Here is a 17,893-nt window from a genome sequence, read left to right on the forward strand (position 1 = left end):
CCAAGATAAGGATTATAGCAGATTTCTCTGTGACAAGGCACTGGAGAAAGATCTTTAAAAACATGAAGGGGTAAAAATCTGTTTAAAAAAAATTCTGTACCCCCAAAAAATATATTTTAAAAATGAAACTGAAATAAATGTTTTTTCAGACATACATAAAGAATTCATTATTTGCAGACCTACATTACAAGAAATTTTAAAAGTAAGCCATTCAGGCAAAAGTAAAATGATACCAAATAGAAATAGAGAAATAGATAAATAAAGAATGCTGGAAAAGATAAGTACATGGATAAATATATGAAATATTTTATTATTGAAGATAATTTACTATTTAAACAAAACAAAAACAATGCAATGTGTAGTTTGCAACATAAGCAAAAGTAAAATATACAAAACATATCACAATAATAGCACAAAGACAGGAAAAGGAGAAACAGAACTATACTACTGTAAGATTCCCATACTATATACATGGTATGTATACAAAGTGGCATAATACCACTTAAAGATATATTATGGTAAATTACATACAAAATAAAATAAAACCTTAGAGCTAACAAATCAGCAAAAGAGATAAGAATCTTCAGAAAAATGTTCAATTAATCCAGATAAAGGTAGAATAAAGGCAAAGTGAAATACAGAATACATGGAACAAAGAGAAAATAAACTGCAAAATGACAGATTAAACTTAACATGATAAAAAGTTACATTTAAATATTGGTCTAAATGCCACTAATTAAAAGGTGGGGATTATCAGGAAACAAAAGCAAGAGATAACTATATGCTGTTTACAAGAGATGCATTTCAGAAATAAAGACAGAAACTGGTGAAAGTATGAAAAAAGAATATAGATAGGTCAGATATGGTGGCTCATACCTGTACTCTCAACACTTCGGGAGGCCCAGGGAGGCAGGTAACTTGAGCTCAGGAGTTTGAGACTGGCCTAGAGAACATGGTGAAACCCCATCTCTATACAAAATTAGCTGGGCATAGCAGCACATGCTCGTATTTCTAGCTACACAGTTGGCTGAGACAGGAGGATTACTTGAGCCCAGGAGTTTGAGGGTGCAGCAAGCTATAAGCACACCACCACTGCACTCCAACCTGAGCAACAGAGTGAGACCCTGTTGTAAAAAATAAAATATAAAGGAAAAAAGGAAAAAGAAAAATATATTATGTAAACACTAATCAAAAGAAAGCTGGAGTGGCTACATTAATATCAAACAGGATGAATAACAGAGCAAAGAATATTATTGCCAGGCATAATAAAAGTCATTTCATAATAATAAAGTAGTCAGGTCATCAAGAATATAATACTCATAAATGCTTACATACCAATAATAGTTTTAAAACACATAAAGTAAAAACTGATAGAACTACAAAAAGAAATAGACAAATCCACAGTTATAGTTGGAGATTGCAATATCCTTCCATCAATAACTGATACAACACGTAGACAAAAAAATTGCTAAGAACATAATGAATTTGAATAATACTATTAAACAACTGGACCAAGCTGACAATGTAGATCCCTCTAAAGAACAATAGCAGAATACACATTCTTATCAAGTGCACATAAAACATTTACCAAAACAGACATTTACTGGCCATAATAAAGTATTACATAAATGTAAAAGAAACAAAGTCATAAAAACATTCTCAGACCACAATGAAAATAAATTTTAAAATATTAAAAAACTCTAGAAAAATGATAAAACATTAGGAAACTAGACAACATTCTTCTAAATAATCTATGAATTAAAGAAAAACACACACAAAAAAAATAATCAAAAAGGAAATTAGAAAGCATTTTGGCCGGAATAAAAATGAAAACATTTCTCTGATGGCGAGTGACGATGAGCATTTTTTCATGTGTCTGTTGGCTGTATGAATATCTTCTTTTGAGAAATGTCTGTTCATATCCTTTGCCCACTTTTTGATGGGGTTGTTTGTTTTTTTCTCGTATATTTGTTTGAGTTCTTTGTAGATTCTGGATATTAGCCCTTTGTCAGATGAGTAGGTTGCAAAAATTTTCTCCCATTCTGTAGGTTGCCTGTTCACTCTGATGGTAGTTTCTTTTGCTGTGCAAAAGCTCTTTAGTTTAATTAGATCCCATTTGTCAATTTTGGCTTTTGCTGCCGTTGCTTTTGGTGTTTTAGACATGAAGTCCTTGCCCATGCCTATATCCTGAATGGTACTACCTAGATTTTCTTCTAGGGTTTTTATGGTATTAGGTCTAACATTTAAGTCTCTAATCCATCTTGAATTAATCTTTGTATAAGGGGTAAGGAAAGGATCCAGTTTCAGCTTTCTACTTATGGCTAGCCAATTTTCCCAGCACCATTTATTAAATAGGGAATCCTTTCCCCATTTCTTGTTTCTCTCAGGTTTGTCAAAGATCAGATGGCTGTAGATGTGCGGTATTATTTCTGAGGAATCAAAACCACAATGAGATACCATCTCACACCAGTTAGAATGGCAATCATTAAGAAGTCAGGAAACAACAGGTGTTGGAGAGGATGTGGAGAAATGGGAACACTTTTACACTGTTGGTGGGATTGTAAACTAGTTCAACCATTATGGAAAACAGTATGGCAATTCCTCAAGGATCTAGAACTAGATGTACCATATGACCCAGCCATCCCACTACTGGGTATATACCCAAAGGATTATAAATTATTCTACTACAAAGACACATGTACACGTATGTTTATTGCGGCACTATTCACAATAGCAAAGACTTGGAATCAACCCAAATGTCCATCTGTGACAGACTGGATTCAGAAAATGTGGCACATATACACCATGGAATACAATGCAGCCATAAAAAAGGATGAGTTTGCGTCCTTTGTAGGGACATGGATGCAGCTGGAAACCATCATTCTTAGCAAACTATCACAAGAACAGAAAACCAAACACCGCATGTTCTCACTCATAGGTGGGAACTGAACAATGAGATCACTTGGACTTGGGAAGGGGAACATCACGCACTGGGGCCTATCATGGGGAGGGGGGAGGGGGGAGGAGGGAGGGATTGCATTGGGGAGTTATACATGATATAAATGATGAATTGATGGGTGCTGACGAGTTGATGGGTGCAGCACACCAACATGGCATAAGTATACATATGTAACAAACCTGCACGTTATGCACATGTACCCTAGAACTTAAAGTATAATAAAAAAAAAAAAAAAAGAAAACATAATATATAAAATTGAGGGGATATTGCAAAAACAATAGTATTTAAGGAACTTTAGAGTGCTAAATGTTTGCATTTGAAAAGAAGATAGTTCTCAAATCAATGACCTCAGCTTCCACATTAAGAAAAATAGAAAAAGTGCAAACTAAGCCTAAAGCAAGCAGAAGGAAGGAAATAAGGACCAGAGCAGAAATTGTTAAAGTAGAAAACAAAAACAGAAGAAAAAAAGACCAAAAGCTGGTCTTTGAGAAGATTAATAAAATTGATAAACCTCTAGTCACAATGATCAGGAAACAAGAGAAAAAGTACTAATAAAGGAAATGTCACTACACATTCTATAAATATAAAAAGGTGAATAAAGGACTATTATGAACAAATTACTATCAATACATTCTATAACTTATATGAAATGGACAAATTCCTGAAAAGACAACCTACCAAACCTAAAATAAAAAGAAACAAACTAAGTAGCCCCAATTTTTTTTTTTTTCCAGAGACAAGGTCTCGCTTTGTCACCCAGTCTGGAGTGCAATGGCATGTAACTTCGAACTCCTGGGCTCAAGCGATCCTCCTCCTTCTCAGTCTCCCAAGTAGTTGGGACAACAATCACACGCCACCATACCTGGCTAAAATAGCCCTATATTGATTATAGAAAGTGAATTTATACTTTAAAAACTTAACCAAAAAGGAAACATAAAAACAAGCAGATCCAGATGGTTTCACAAGTGAATCCTACCAATATTTAAGAAAGAAATAATACTAACTCAACACAAATCTTCCTAGAAAATTGCTGAGAAGGTAACCAGTCTGAGGCCAGCATTATCCTCATATGAAAATGAGACAAAGACATTACAAGAAACATAGACATAGGTGATAAATTATAAACAAAAACTTAGCAAATCACATCCAACAATATAAAAAGTAATAATACATCATGACTAAGAAAATTGTATCCTTAGTCATGACTAGGAAGATTTTATGCAAGGTTAGTGTAATATTTGAAATGTGAAAATCAATAAAAATAACCATATTAACAAACAAAATATGCATGTATTTATCTCAATAGATGCAGAAAGAGCATTTGACAAGATGCAACATCCATTCTAACACAGGAAAAGAGAAAAATTACTTCAGTACAATTTTTTTTAAGTCTTTAAAAAACTACAGCAAACGTCATACTTGAAGGTGAAAGACTAAATAAATGCTTTACACCTAAGTTCAGGAACAAGGCAAGCCAACACTGTTTGCTCCTCTCACTTCTACTCAATATTATACTGGAGGATCTAGCCAGGGCAATCAGGCAAGAAAAAGAAAAAGAAGAAGAAGAAAAAAGTCACCTAGATTGAAAAGGTAAAAGTAAAACTACCTTTATATGTAGATAACATGATCCTATAAGTATAAAATCCTAAGAAATTCATTTTTAAAAACTAGAGGCCAGGCGCAGTGGCTCATGTGTGTAACCCCAGCATTTTGGGAGGCCGAGGCAGGCATATCACTTGAGGTCAGGAGTTTGAGATCAGCCTGACCAACATGGTGAAACCCCATCTCTACTGGAAAAAAACATATATACAAAAAATTAGCTGGGAGTGGTAGCAGGCACCTGTAGTCCCAGTTACTCGGGAGGCTGAGCCAGGAGAATTGCTTGAACCTGAGAGACAGAGGTTGCAGTGAGCCAAGATGGTGCCACTGTACTCCAGCCTGGGCGACAGAGCAAGACACCATGTAAACAAAACAAAACAAAATAAAAGCCTACTAGAATTAATAAACAAGTTCAGTTTAAGTCCACAGGATAAAAGCTAATATTCAAAAATCAATTGTGTTTATATATATACACCAGCAATGAACAATCCAAAAATAAAATTAACAATACTATCCACAATAGCACCAAAAATAAAGAAATAACTTTAATAAAAGAAATGTAAGATTTGCATGGAGAAACATTCCATGTAAATTGATTAGGAGACTCAACATTGTTAAGAAGTCAACTCTCCCCTACTTGATCTATTAAGTTCAATACAATCCCTATCAAAACTCCACCAGCAGGCTATTTTACAGAAATTATCCACAGATCCAAAAAAGTATATGGAAATGCAAAGGATCTAGAATATCCAAAACAACTTCAAAGAAGAACAAAGTTGAACAGCTAACACTATCTGATTTTAAGAATTATAAAGCTATAGTGCTATGGTCTGAATGTGTGTGCCCCTCCTACAATTCATATATTGAAATACTAACACCTGCAAGGTGTTAGGGGGTGGGGTGTTTAGTGGGGTGACTGGATCATAAAGGTACAGCCCTCATGGATGGGATTAGTACCATTATAAAGTAGGCCTAAGGAAGCTCATTTGCCCTTTCTACCACGTGAGAACACATGGAGAAGGTACCATCTATGAAACAGAAAACAGGCCTTTACCAAACATCAAATCTACTAGTGCTTTGATCTTAGGTTTTCCAGTCTCCAGAACTGTGAGGTAAAAATTTCTGTTGTTTTTAAGCACCCAGGTTATGGTATTTTGGTACAGCAGCCCAAATTGACTAAGACATAATGGTAATCAAGATAGTGTAGTACTGACATAAAGATAGACAAATAGGTCGGTGGGAAATAGACTCGCACATATACGGTCAATTGATTTTTGCCAAGGATGTCAAAGCAGTCCAGTAAGGAAAGGACAGTCTTTTCAACAAATGGAGCTGGGAAAACTGAATATTCACATGCAAAAAGATAAATTTAAACCTTTACCTCACATCATGCACAAAAATTAAGCCAAAAGAGATCACAGACCTAAATGTAAAAGCTAAAACTATAAAAATTTTAGAAGAAAAGAAAGCGGAAAATCATAGTGACCTTAAGTTAGGCAAATATTTGTTAGATACAACACCAAAAGACAATCCATATAAGAAACAATAAGTGAATTAGACTTCTTCAAAACTACAAATATTTGTACTTAAGTCAACATTAAAAAATATAAGCCCCAAACTACAAGAAAATATTTATAAATCATATTTCTAATGAACAACTTATATGCAGAAAATATAAAGAACTCTCAAACCTCAGTAATAAGAAATCAACCCAATTTAAACATAGGCAACAGGTTTGAACAGGTACGTCACTAAAGAAGATATGAATAGCAAACAAGCACATGAAAAGATGTTCAACATCATCGGTGACTAGGAAAATGAAAAGTAAAACTGGAATGAGATACCACAGCTAAGATCAAAGGCTGGTCATACCAAGTACTACCAATACATGGAGGAAACATACCAAGTACTACCAATATGTCATACCAAGTACTACCAACATGTGGAGGAAACTCATACACTACTAGAAAGAATGCAAAATGGTACAGATACTTTGGGAAAATGATTGGTAGGCTCCTCAAAACTTAAACATATCTCAATATATGATTTAGTCATTCCCCCTCTAGGTATTAATGTAAGGAAAATAAAACCACATATCCATACAAAGATTTGTACATAAATGTTCAGTCATTTTATTTGTAATGGCCCAATACTGGAAACAACTCAAATGCCTATTAACAGGAAAATGGATAAGCAAACTGTAGTAGATCCATATAATAGAGTCCTAATGAGCAATTTTAAAAAGTGAATTACTGGTACATGCAACAACATGGATAGATTTCAAAATAACTATTCTGAACAAATGAAGGCAGACAAAACAGAATGTGTACTGTATGGTTCCTTTTTAAATATTCTAAGAAATGAAAACCAAACTATATACTGACAGAAGGCAGTTTAGTAGTTGCCTGGAGATAGAAGATGGAAGATCACAGAGAGGTGGAAGACAGGGATTACAAAAAGGCACTAGGAATTTTTCAGGGGTGAAAGACATGTTCATTATCTTGATTGTAGTGATAATTTCACAGGTGTATACATATATCAAAATTTATCAAAATAAATATTTTAAATAAGTGCTGTCTGTTGTATGTTAATTGTATCAAAATAAACCTATTTAAAAATAAAGAGAGTAAGGGAAATTCTTCTACATGGCAATTAAACACAATACATAATCCTTTATTTGGACCCTGGATCCAAAATAAACAAGGTTATAAAGGACATTTTTGTAATAAATTTGAAAACAGAGTATGTATTTAATTTTATTAGTGTATCAAAGTTTAATTCCTTGGGCATGCTAAATTGGGGTTGTGTTGGAAAATATAGTTCTTAGAAAATATATGCTTAGATATTTAAAAGGAAATGTTATGATGTTACAATATGCTTTCAAGTGCTTCATCAAAAGAAAACTTTATATAAATATGTTCATACATATACACATAGAAAGACACAGCCAGAAATAGAGACAGCAGAAGCCCAGTCATGACAAAATTTTGGCAATTTGTGAATCCAGGTAAAAAGTATGCAGGAGTTCATTATGTTATCATTTCAACTTTTATACAGGCTTGAAAATTTTTTTAATTGGGTAAAAATTTGATTTTATAAAAATTTCAACTTTCAGCCAGGCGTGGTGGCTCATGCCTGTAATCTCAGCACTTTGGGAGGCCAAGGCGGGTGGATTACGAGGTCAAGAGAGAGGACTATCCTGGCCAGCGTGGTGAAACCCCGTCTCTACTAAAAATACAAAAATTAGCTGGGCATGGTGGCGGGCACCTGTAGTCCCAGCTACTCAGAAGGCTGAGGAGGAGAATCACTTGAACCCGGGACGGGGAGGCTGCAGTGACCCAAGATCCCGCCACTGCCCTCCAGCCTGGTGACAGAGCGAGACTCCATCTCAAAAAAAGAAAATTCAACTTTCAATGGCTTAAAGGTAGAGTCCACATCCTTTTCATTTTTATATCTCTGTCATTTACCAAACAGAAGAAATTCTTCTTAAATGAGTGATTAAATGAAGGAATTAATACATAAATGTATTAGCATATAAATATAAAATGATAAGGAATAGGTTCAGAATAATTTGATATTGAAATATCTGAGACCTTTCTTTGATTTCTTTGTTTTCCATATATATATATATATATATTGGAATATATATATATTCCAATATATATATGGAAAACATATATATATATTGCAGTGACCTGGATGAGACTGGAGACTATTATTCTAAGTGAAGTAATTCAGGAATGGAAAATCTGAGTTACGTCCTCACTGATATGTGGGAGCTAAGCTCTGACGACCCAAAGGCATAAGAATAATACTGTGGACTTTGGGGATTTGAGGGGAAGAGATTTTGAGGGGAAGAGTGCAAGGCAGGTGCACTCTTTATATACTCTTCTACAGTTTCTTTATCCACTTGTTTATTGATGGACATTTGGGTTGGTTCCACAATTTTGCAATTGTGAATTGTGCTGCTATAAACATGCGTGTGCAAGTATCTTTTTTGTATGACTTCTTTTCCTCTGGGTGGATACCCAGTAGTGGGATTGCTGGATCAAATGGTAGTTCTACTTTTAGTTCTTTAAGGAATCTCCACACTGCTTTCCATAGTGGCTGGACTAGTTTACATTCCCACCAGCAGGGTAGAAGCATTCCCTGAGCTCCGTATCCATGCCAACATCTACTGCTTTTTTTCTCAATTTTTTTTTTTTTTTATTTTTGGATTATGGCCATTCTTGCAGGAGTAAGGAGGTATCACATTGTGGTTTTGATTTGCATTTCCCTGAAAATTAGTGATGTTGAGCATTTTTTCATAGGGTTGTTAGCTATTTATATATCTTCTTTTGAGAATTGTCTATTCATGTATATTCATATGCTTTGCCCACATTTTGTTGAGATTGTTAATTTTTTTCTTACTGATTTGTTGTAGATTCTGGATTTTAGTCCTTTGTTAGATGTATCAATTTTGAAGATTTCCTCCAACTCTGTGGGTTGTCTGTTTACCCTGCTGACTATTCCTTTTGCTGTGCAAAACCTCTTTAGTTTAATTAGGTCCCAGCTATTTGTTTTTATTGCATTTGCTTTTAGGTTCTTGGTCATGAAATCCTTGCCTATGCCAATGTCTAGTTTTCCTTCATTTCTTACGGTGACATTCTTTATTTTTATATAATTTTTGTGGAAAAATTCAAACTTATACAAAAGTAGAAAGAATTGTTCAATATTTCCATGTACCTATCACCTGGTTTGAAGGATCATCAACTCATGACCAATCACGTTTCATCTACACTTCTATCTACCTACTCCCTATTCTTTAGGTAATTTTGAAGCAAACCTCAGATATCACATCATTTCAGCTGTGTATATTTCTGCATTTACCTCAAAAATAAAGAGAACCTCAAAAAAAAAAAATCACAATCTCATTATCAAACCTATAATATAACAAGATTTCCTTAAAATGAAATATCCTGTCTGGGTAAAATTTCTCAGATTATCTCATAATTTCAATAGTTGATTTTCAAAAAAGGACCTAAACAGCATCTATACAAATACATACTAAAATACTAATCCTTACTAATCCCAGGTACTTACAACATAATTTATTCCCACAATCATCCACCACTTCTTCACTGGTAAGACACAGGAAAAACAGAAAGGAAGGCTGAATATTTTGCACACCATTGGTCCAGAAAGACCTCCCACTCGGCTCTCACTCTCACCTGATGGTATAAAACAGACTGCAGGTTCAGCAGCTTAAATACTACTTTGTTACTCCTGACACAAACCTTCACTATTCATGATTTTTTAAATTAATTAAAGACTAAAACCCATATTAGAATTATTTCCCACGAACAACAACAGCATTGATGATAGTCAAAGGGAGTTGTTAAGGCACATGATGGCAAACAGTACCTGAATTCCCCATGTTTGCCAGAACCCCCAACAAACTTCTGGATGTCTCCTAAGAGATAAATCTCAGAGCATTATTTATTTCCTAATATATACAATTAAAAAGATTTTTTAAATATATTATTTCCTTTATACTACTTAGTGCAGACACAAAGCTTTATGGATTCACAAAACTGTTTTATGGCTAAACCTAACCATGTGTTTAACCAACTAAAGGTATTCAGAATTTAACCTGTAATAGGAAGGTAAAATCTGTGTATTTTGCATTTAAGCACCTGTTATTTTATGCTGCTGTCAAGAAACACTTCTAACTGAAATGCATTCACCTCTTACTAGAGTGACAGCCCTGAGCAAGAGGCTTTCTTTGCTCACTGCTTCAAGCCTGCATTACCTTAAAGAGTTCATGACTTTGGAAAGAGTTAAACGTAAAAAGAGAAGGGTATCAACAAAGCTTTTGGAATTGTTTTCCCATTTCCAGCTTTTTATTCCTCTTTGCACTGTTCTCTGTTTCTTCCCTCAACCCTCCTTTCTCTTCCCAGTCATCTGCTAGGCATTTTACAAATGATAGGATGTTAATGTAATATTGCTACTGGCAAGGATGATCAATGGATGCCAAGTCACTGGACAGAAGGTTGTTGGAGGATAGGTTATCCACACATGCCAATGTATCTCTCTGCAGTTACTTACCAGTTACATGGGGTAAAGGTACCTTCACAATGGAGAGATCTGGCAGTCACTACTTGACTTAAGTAATCAAACTTGACTGAGCACTGAGAGTAAGACAAGCCAACTTAATGTGCCTCCCGGTAGGACACAACATAAAGTATACATATTCATCTATGAAGCAGTCCTGTCAAAAATGTTTGATCTGAATCTAATCGAGCCTCTAGAACTATCCTTAAATTTACAGGAAATATAGGGGATAGATTAGGGACAAGTTAAATAGTAGTCATGAGAATGCAATCAGACAATCCAGCATATGAGAAATTTTACAAGAAAACTGTACTCTTGGGGGAAAAAAAAACTTCAGTAAAAAGTAGGAGGACTGTTCTAGATGAAAAGATTAAGAGTCTACCGACACAACAATCAAATGCACTATGTTTACACTGATCAGATCCTGGTTCAAAGCAACAACAATGAAGGAAATGATGGACAGAAAAAAAAAAAAAACTATTAGGTTGGTGCAAAAGTAATTGTGGTTTTTGACATTATTTTCTATGGTAATAGTAAGAATAAAAATCACCTAAGTAAACAATTTTTAAAATTTTGCCTTACCTTTAGCTAAAGCTTCTTTATATTTCTCTTTGGCAGAATTCATTTCTTTTATTAACTGTCTATAGCTGGATTTTAACTTCTCCAATTCTGTTTTTGTAACCTGTCAAAGAAACGAAATGCATAAATGTTTTAAAATGTTTAAATTTAAATTGCTCAAGAACTTAAATTCCAAAGTATTAACTGATGTGTACTTTACTACTTACAGGTCAGAGTTGTTCTTTAATATACAATTATAGAAAATAAACTACAAATATGTTTTAAAACTCAGTACTAAATTCAATAGCACATGAAAACAAATAAGCAAAAGAATAGCAAATCAGGCCAGGCACAGTGGCTCACGCCTGTAATTCCAGCATTTTGGGAGGCTAAAACAGGCGGATCACCTGAGGTCAGGAGTTCAAGACCAGCCTAGCCAACACAGCAAAACTCTGTCTCTATGAAAAATACAAAAAATGAGCCAGGCTGTGGTGGCACACGCATATAATCCCAGCTACTCGGGAGAATGGGGCATAAGAATTGCTTGAACCCGGGAGGCAGACGTTGCAGTGAGCCAAGATAACGCCACTGCATTCCAGCCTGGCTGAAACTTGACTCGAAAAAAAAAAGGCAGCAGGGAAAGGGGGTGGCAAATACAGAATAACACTGCCATTATCTAAAATTAAAAAAAAAAAAAAATTAACTTGGTAAGTGCAGAAATATGTTCTGTAATTTAAAAATCAAGATATTATTTCTATGGAGCAATGACACAAATGCAAGTCCTTGACTGTAGTCAAAAAGCCATTTAAACGCAATTTAAGGAAAAAATACGTGTACCAGATATTGTCTACAGATCTTCAAATTTGCCATTTGAGAAGACTAAGAAAGAGAAAGCATCAAAACGTTGCAAAAGGGGTTATCAGCAACTTGGAAGATAATCTCAAACCCCTTTTAAAGAAATTCTGTATCACCAATGTTCTCGATGAGACAGATGATGACACTGTGTGAATAAACAAAAATAACTACAATATAAATATAAATGAGTTCAAATCATTCTCCATTCAAGAAAAAACTGACTGGTTAACTTTGTAAAACTATTTTGGTAAAAGACTGATACAAAACCTTTTTTTTTTTTTTTTTTGGAGACAGAATCTCGCTGTGTTGCCCTAGTGGCATGATCTAGGCTCACTGCAGCCTCTGACTCCAATGTTCAAGCAATTCTCATGCCTCAGCCTCCCAAGTGGCTGGGTTTACAGACATGCACCACCACACCTGACTAGTTTTTGTATTTTTAGTAGAGACGGGGGTTTCACCGTGTTGCCCAGGCTGATCTTGAACTCCTGACCTCAGGCGATCTGCCCACCGTGCCTCCCAAAGTGCTGGGATTACAGGCATAAGCCAGGAAACTTTTTGAATCGATTGATCAGGTTGACAACACTGGAACCAATCAGTCAAGTTTCACATAATAAAAAGATAAATCGATATTATATACCTCCCGATATAAAACTGCAGGAAGTGTATACCACCACCTATGATGTATTCTTGCCCAAAATACCCAGCCAGACCCAATCTTATCAAGTCTCTAGATTTAAATTCCAATTTACAGAAAAGATTAAAGATGAAGGAATATGTAAACCACGTCGTAAGATGCTAACAGAAAAACCCAAAATGAAGGAAATTCAATTATATACAGCAAATTATCTAGTTTCTTCCACAAATAAATAGCATTTTATTAAAAACTGGGCAGGAAGGAGAACCTACTTTTTTTTAAAGTATCATTCAAATGCAAGGTATAGATGGTATCTGGATCCTGACTGAAACCAACTATAAATACAAGCTTAAACAACAACCATTTCAACAAAGAATATTCAATAACATGAAGGAATTATTATTTTTAGGCAAATTAATGATATTTTAGTTACATTTTTAACAAGAACACTGATTTTAGCTATACATTCTAAAATATTTATGGATAAAATGATATCTTTAAAATGATCCAATGTAAAAAAAAAAGGTGGGTGGGAGAATAGAAAAAACAGAGACTATTCAGGTGATGGGTAGGTGGAAGTTCATTTTACTATTCTCTCTTCTTTTATACATTTACAAATTTCTTCAATAAAAATAATCTGAAAAATGTCATTCAGAGAGACAGACTCTGAATGTAGGGAAAATTAGGGACATGTAAATTTAAGAATACCAAAAGTAATTTTGCCTATATTTTCTTTTTTATTTATGCAAAGTATTAGATAAGACAAATTTAGTTTTAAAAGACTCAGAGAATGATTTCAGTAAATAAAAACTAAAATGCCTAAGTGATAAAGCTTTGTGTCATAGTTTAATTGGGAGCCTCTTTTTTCTTTCATAAGAGTATATATAGTAACAGTATATCCTATAATCAGTGTTTTATGTTCAATAAGATTACTTATTAGAGACCATAAACCTATTTCTTGTTGGGAAATGACAAATAAATAATTTTTAAAGTCAAGGTAAAATATTTCAGTGAATTTGAAAAACAATTTCAAGAAAGAACTTCAATATGGAAAAACGAACCTTGATCATCTCTGCCTCTATCTGCTGATGAACACCTAAGTAACTTTTCTTCACCTGCTGCTTGTCCTTAATCATCATGGTGAGCCTGTGTAAAGGTCCAGAGTTCAAGTCCTCTGCATGTGTCTTCATTATCCTACTAAGTTGTTCTGTCTGCTGAATCATAAGTAGCCAAGACTAAAAAAAAAGAAAGAAACAAAATTAGCATTTGTATTAAAGGTTTCCATTTAGCTGTGCTTTAAGAGTTCAAAACTTTAAATATTTAGTTTTACATAAATTATTACATTAATATAAAAAATAGATTTCTGGCAACTGTGCAAAGATCTATGAATGGTTTATATTTAACGTCTTCAACTTCAGCTACACACGTTTCAAAATTCTATAACCAAAGACTACACAGAAAACTAAGAAAAAGATTAGGGGACTCTTTAAGAGTCCACACTTGCAGTCTTCATTTTATCAATTCTCATTTGTTTTCCAGCACACTGAAATATTGCTCTGCCACACCATTCTAATGCCCCACTATGGTCTTCAGTTCCTAATGGTCAAATGCAACAGACATTGTCCCATCTTCATCTTAACCTGCCTCTCTCTGTGGCATCTGATCCTGCTGGCTCAACTTCATTCTGAAACTGTCTTTTGTGGAGGCTCGCTTAGTTTCCTATTTTCAACATTCCTGGCTTGTTTTCCTCCCTTTCTAAAATTTCCTTTTCAATCTTTGATACCTGTTCTTTTGTTGCCTGTGAGAATACTGGTATTTAATGGATTTCTATCTATAGCCCTGTTCTTTTCCTAACAAATATCTTTACATCTCAATAGTTCTTCCACCACAATACACCAAACGGCACAACACACTGCCTCAATAGCAAGAGGCACATAATTGTAGGTTTGGGATCAGTGGGCATATGGACACTGCTAGAAGAACAAATCATTATTAGTTAGACTTCCTGACATATATACACTAAAAAAAACAAACAAACAAACAAAGGAACAGAGGAATGCTCTTCACTATAGGTATTCAATATTCTATTCAGAAACAATATTGAAGACCTATGATAGGGTGGATCCAAGATATTTTTTAAATGAGCAAAGTTTGGTTTCAGATACTGACAAGAATAATTTTCTACTCTATTATTTTTGATCTGTGAATGAATAGAATTATTTTCTTTCTGTTAATATTCCAATGTAATCAAAAATCAAAATTTCATAAGCATCTGAAACAAAATTACAGCCTAAAGAAAGTAAATTCTTAGTCATAATACATACTTGCCAGGATCTGACTTGTCAGTCTTGTTTTTGACATACTGCATTGCATGTTTTTAAAAAAACAACAACCTTTGAGAACAGTTATTTAGGGACGGGACTCATTTTTAGTTGTGAAATGATATGATGAACATGGAACATATGTGTGACCTATAAACCCATCATATTTACTTTTCAATATGAAAATATAATCACTAACTTGCTCTTAACACCACAAAGCAATTTAAAACTAACGTAGTCCTTACTTCAAAATCTAAAATTTAAGAAAGATGCAAACAGTATAAAACTACACAAACATGGATTAAAAACATAAACGAAATGGCTATAATATATGTAGCTTTGCCTTTTTCATCTAGTATTTTCACTTCAAACTATGCAGTGTTGGAGAAACATTCTATGGCATGTGCAGAATATTAATGCCACAAAAAAAAAAAAGTGAGAGAAGACAGTCTTCTTGCTTTATCTTTTAAAAATAAATATTATTTAAGTGCTTTGTAGCAGTAACTTTTTGTAACTCTATGTAGGAGTCCTTGCAGCCTAGGGAAGATTTCTTGGAAGCCAAAAGACCACACAATTGGGTCAGATTGCCCTCCTCTCCCAGAAGGGTACATCCCAACCTGCCTAAAAGCCCTGTTCACTGTAGTCACTACAGGAAGTCCAAGGTCTCAAAGTATATACTGCCATTCTGTCAACCCCATATTGCCCTCAGTATCTCCTAATCCAACCCAAGCCACTATCTATAGAATCCTGTATCGTCAAGAACTCTTGCTCTATAATTAGAAAATTCTTCATACCTCTTCTCAGAACTTTCCCGTCATCTTCTAGTTTTAACAAAAGCCTGGCTCTATTTCACTCCCAATACCCCAATGCTGCTAATAAACATTCCCTGTGTTTCTGCAGAAGTCCCCTGCTCCTTTGAATCTCAGGACACCCTTCTCCATGAACAATCCATCAGCAAGTCTTTCAGATTCTGTCTCCAAAGTCAATCACAAATCCATCGTCTTCTCTCTATCTCCACTGCCACTCCTTTGAAGTAGTTATGATTATCTCTGGCTTAGACTATTACAACATCTCCCAAATGGTACACTCTCATGCTCCTTTCCAATCCATTCTCTTTAAAGTAGCAATAATAATAATAATAAATTAAAAATTAATGTAACTGTCTTCCTTAAAACACTACATTGGCTTTCATTTTCATTTAAAGAAAAATCCAAACTCCTTTCTTTTATGTTGAGATGGAGTCTTGCTCCATCACCCAAGCTGGAGTGCAGTGGCACAATCTCTGCTCACTACAACCTCTACCTCCTGGGTTCAAGTGATTCTCGTGCCTCAGCCTCCCAAGTAGCTAAGACTACATGTATAAGCCACTACGTCCAGCTAATTTTTGTATTTTTAGTAGAGACGGGGTTTTGCCATTTTGCCCAGGCTGGTCTCGAACTCCTGGCCTCAAGTGATCCACCCACTTTGGCCTCCCAAAGTTCTGGGATTGCAGACATATATTTAAATATGAAAATATAATCACTAACTTGGGCTTAGAAGGAGTTTGGGCTGGGAGCCACCACACCCAGCCCAAACTCCTTCTAAGACTTACAATGTCTCCCATTATCTGTCCTCTAATCTATCCTTGCAACTTCATGTTTTGCTGTTCTCTACCAAGCTAAATCTAGAAATGTTCTTTCTTCGGTTTGCTAAACATATCAAGCTCCAATCTCTCCCTGAAAGTTTTTACCTCTACCTAGAAGCTCTTCCTCACCTTCACCTGGCAAGATCCATATCTTCCTTTAGTAATCAGCTAAATATCCTGTAAGTCTAATCCTTGCTATTCTGTCTCACTTTTTCTCAGCATTTAAAACAATTATTTATCTATATGTATAATTGGTGGTTTGGTTTTTAATAATGTCTCCTCAACTGAAATGGAAGCTCCATGAAGATGGGATCGTGTTTAATATTTTGAGTATTTACTGTGATGTTTGAGACAAGAGGGAAGGAAAGAGGGAAGAAGTAGGAAAAAAGAAAGAAAAAAAGGAAGGAGGAATGTAGAATAAAACCATGAATTAAATACATGCCATAAAAGTGGCTTTAAAGAGTTTTTTTGAGACAGGGTCTCACCCTGTCACCCAGGCTGGAGTGCAACGGCACGATCATGGCTCGCTGCAGACTCAACCTTCCAGGCTCAAGAGATTCTCCCACTTCAGCTTTCCAAGGATTTGTGACTACAGGCATGCTCCACTACGTCCAGCTAATTATTTTGATTTTTAGTAGAGACAAGGTCTTACTATGCTGTCCAGGCTTGTCTTGAACTCCTGAGTTTGAGTGATCTTCCCACCTCAGCCTCCCAAAGTGCTGGGATTATGGGTGTGAGCCACCATGCCCAGTCATAAATATTTTTTTAACATTGAATTAGGTAATATAACCTGATAGTGAAGAAAAAATAAACAGCTCTATCTTCAACTGAAAAAATAACAGAAATAGCAGAGTAGCATGTAATGCAAATGAAACACTGACCTAAAAGGAATGGTTGAAAGTCACACACAAAAAGATGTTTGGATGATCTAATTCCTTGAATTAGCTGGGTGGGTGGGATATTTGTTAAAAGAGAGGAGAGTAAAATGTTAATAGATGCTTAACAAAGAAACAAAAGTAAAGATACATTTCAACATTTGCAGTACAACTGGAATAGCACGTTGCAGATATAGCTCTTTGGTTACAGTATAGCAATGATCAGGGCACAGATAAATTGTTATTTAGGATAATCTGTGGAAGATAATTCTTTTCCTTTTAAAAAAAAAAAATAGAGACAGGGTCTCACCATGTTGCACAGGCTGGTCTCAAACTCCTGGCCTCAAGTGATCCTCCTGCCAGTCTCCCAAAGTG

At 35.0% G+C, this 17,893-nt stretch overlaps 1 protein-coding gene across 5 annotated transcripts in view; it reads right to left on the minus strand.

Annotated features, from left to right (window-relative positions):
- The window catches only part of FER (FER tyrosine kinase), a 452,583-nt gene that overhangs the window by 339,764 nt on the left and 94,926 nt on the right, over positions 1–17,893 (minus strand). For all 5 annotated transcript variants that reach the window (XR_004056369.1, XM_030927487.1, XM_030927488.1 and 2 more), the window contains exons 4-5: positions 13,760–13,933; positions 11,234–11,333 (exon numbers count right to left, since the gene is read on the minus strand). Coding sequence is in view for 4 of the 5 variants with exons in the window: in XM_030927487.1 (XP_030783347.1) it covers positions 11,234–11,333; positions 13,760–13,933 (274 nt within the window). In the remaining variant the exon portion in view is untranslated. The remainder of the gene's footprint in view (positions 1–11,233; positions 11,334–13,759; positions 13,934–17,893) is intronic.

This window comes from Rhinopithecus roxellana, chromosome 3 (genome assembly GCF_007565055.1).
Source record: "Rhinopithecus roxellana isolate Shanxi Qingling chromosome 3, ASM756505v1, whole genome shotgun sequence".
NCBI classification, from domain to species: Eukaryota; Metazoa; Chordata; class Mammalia; order Primates; family Cercopithecidae; genus Rhinopithecus; species Rhinopithecus roxellana.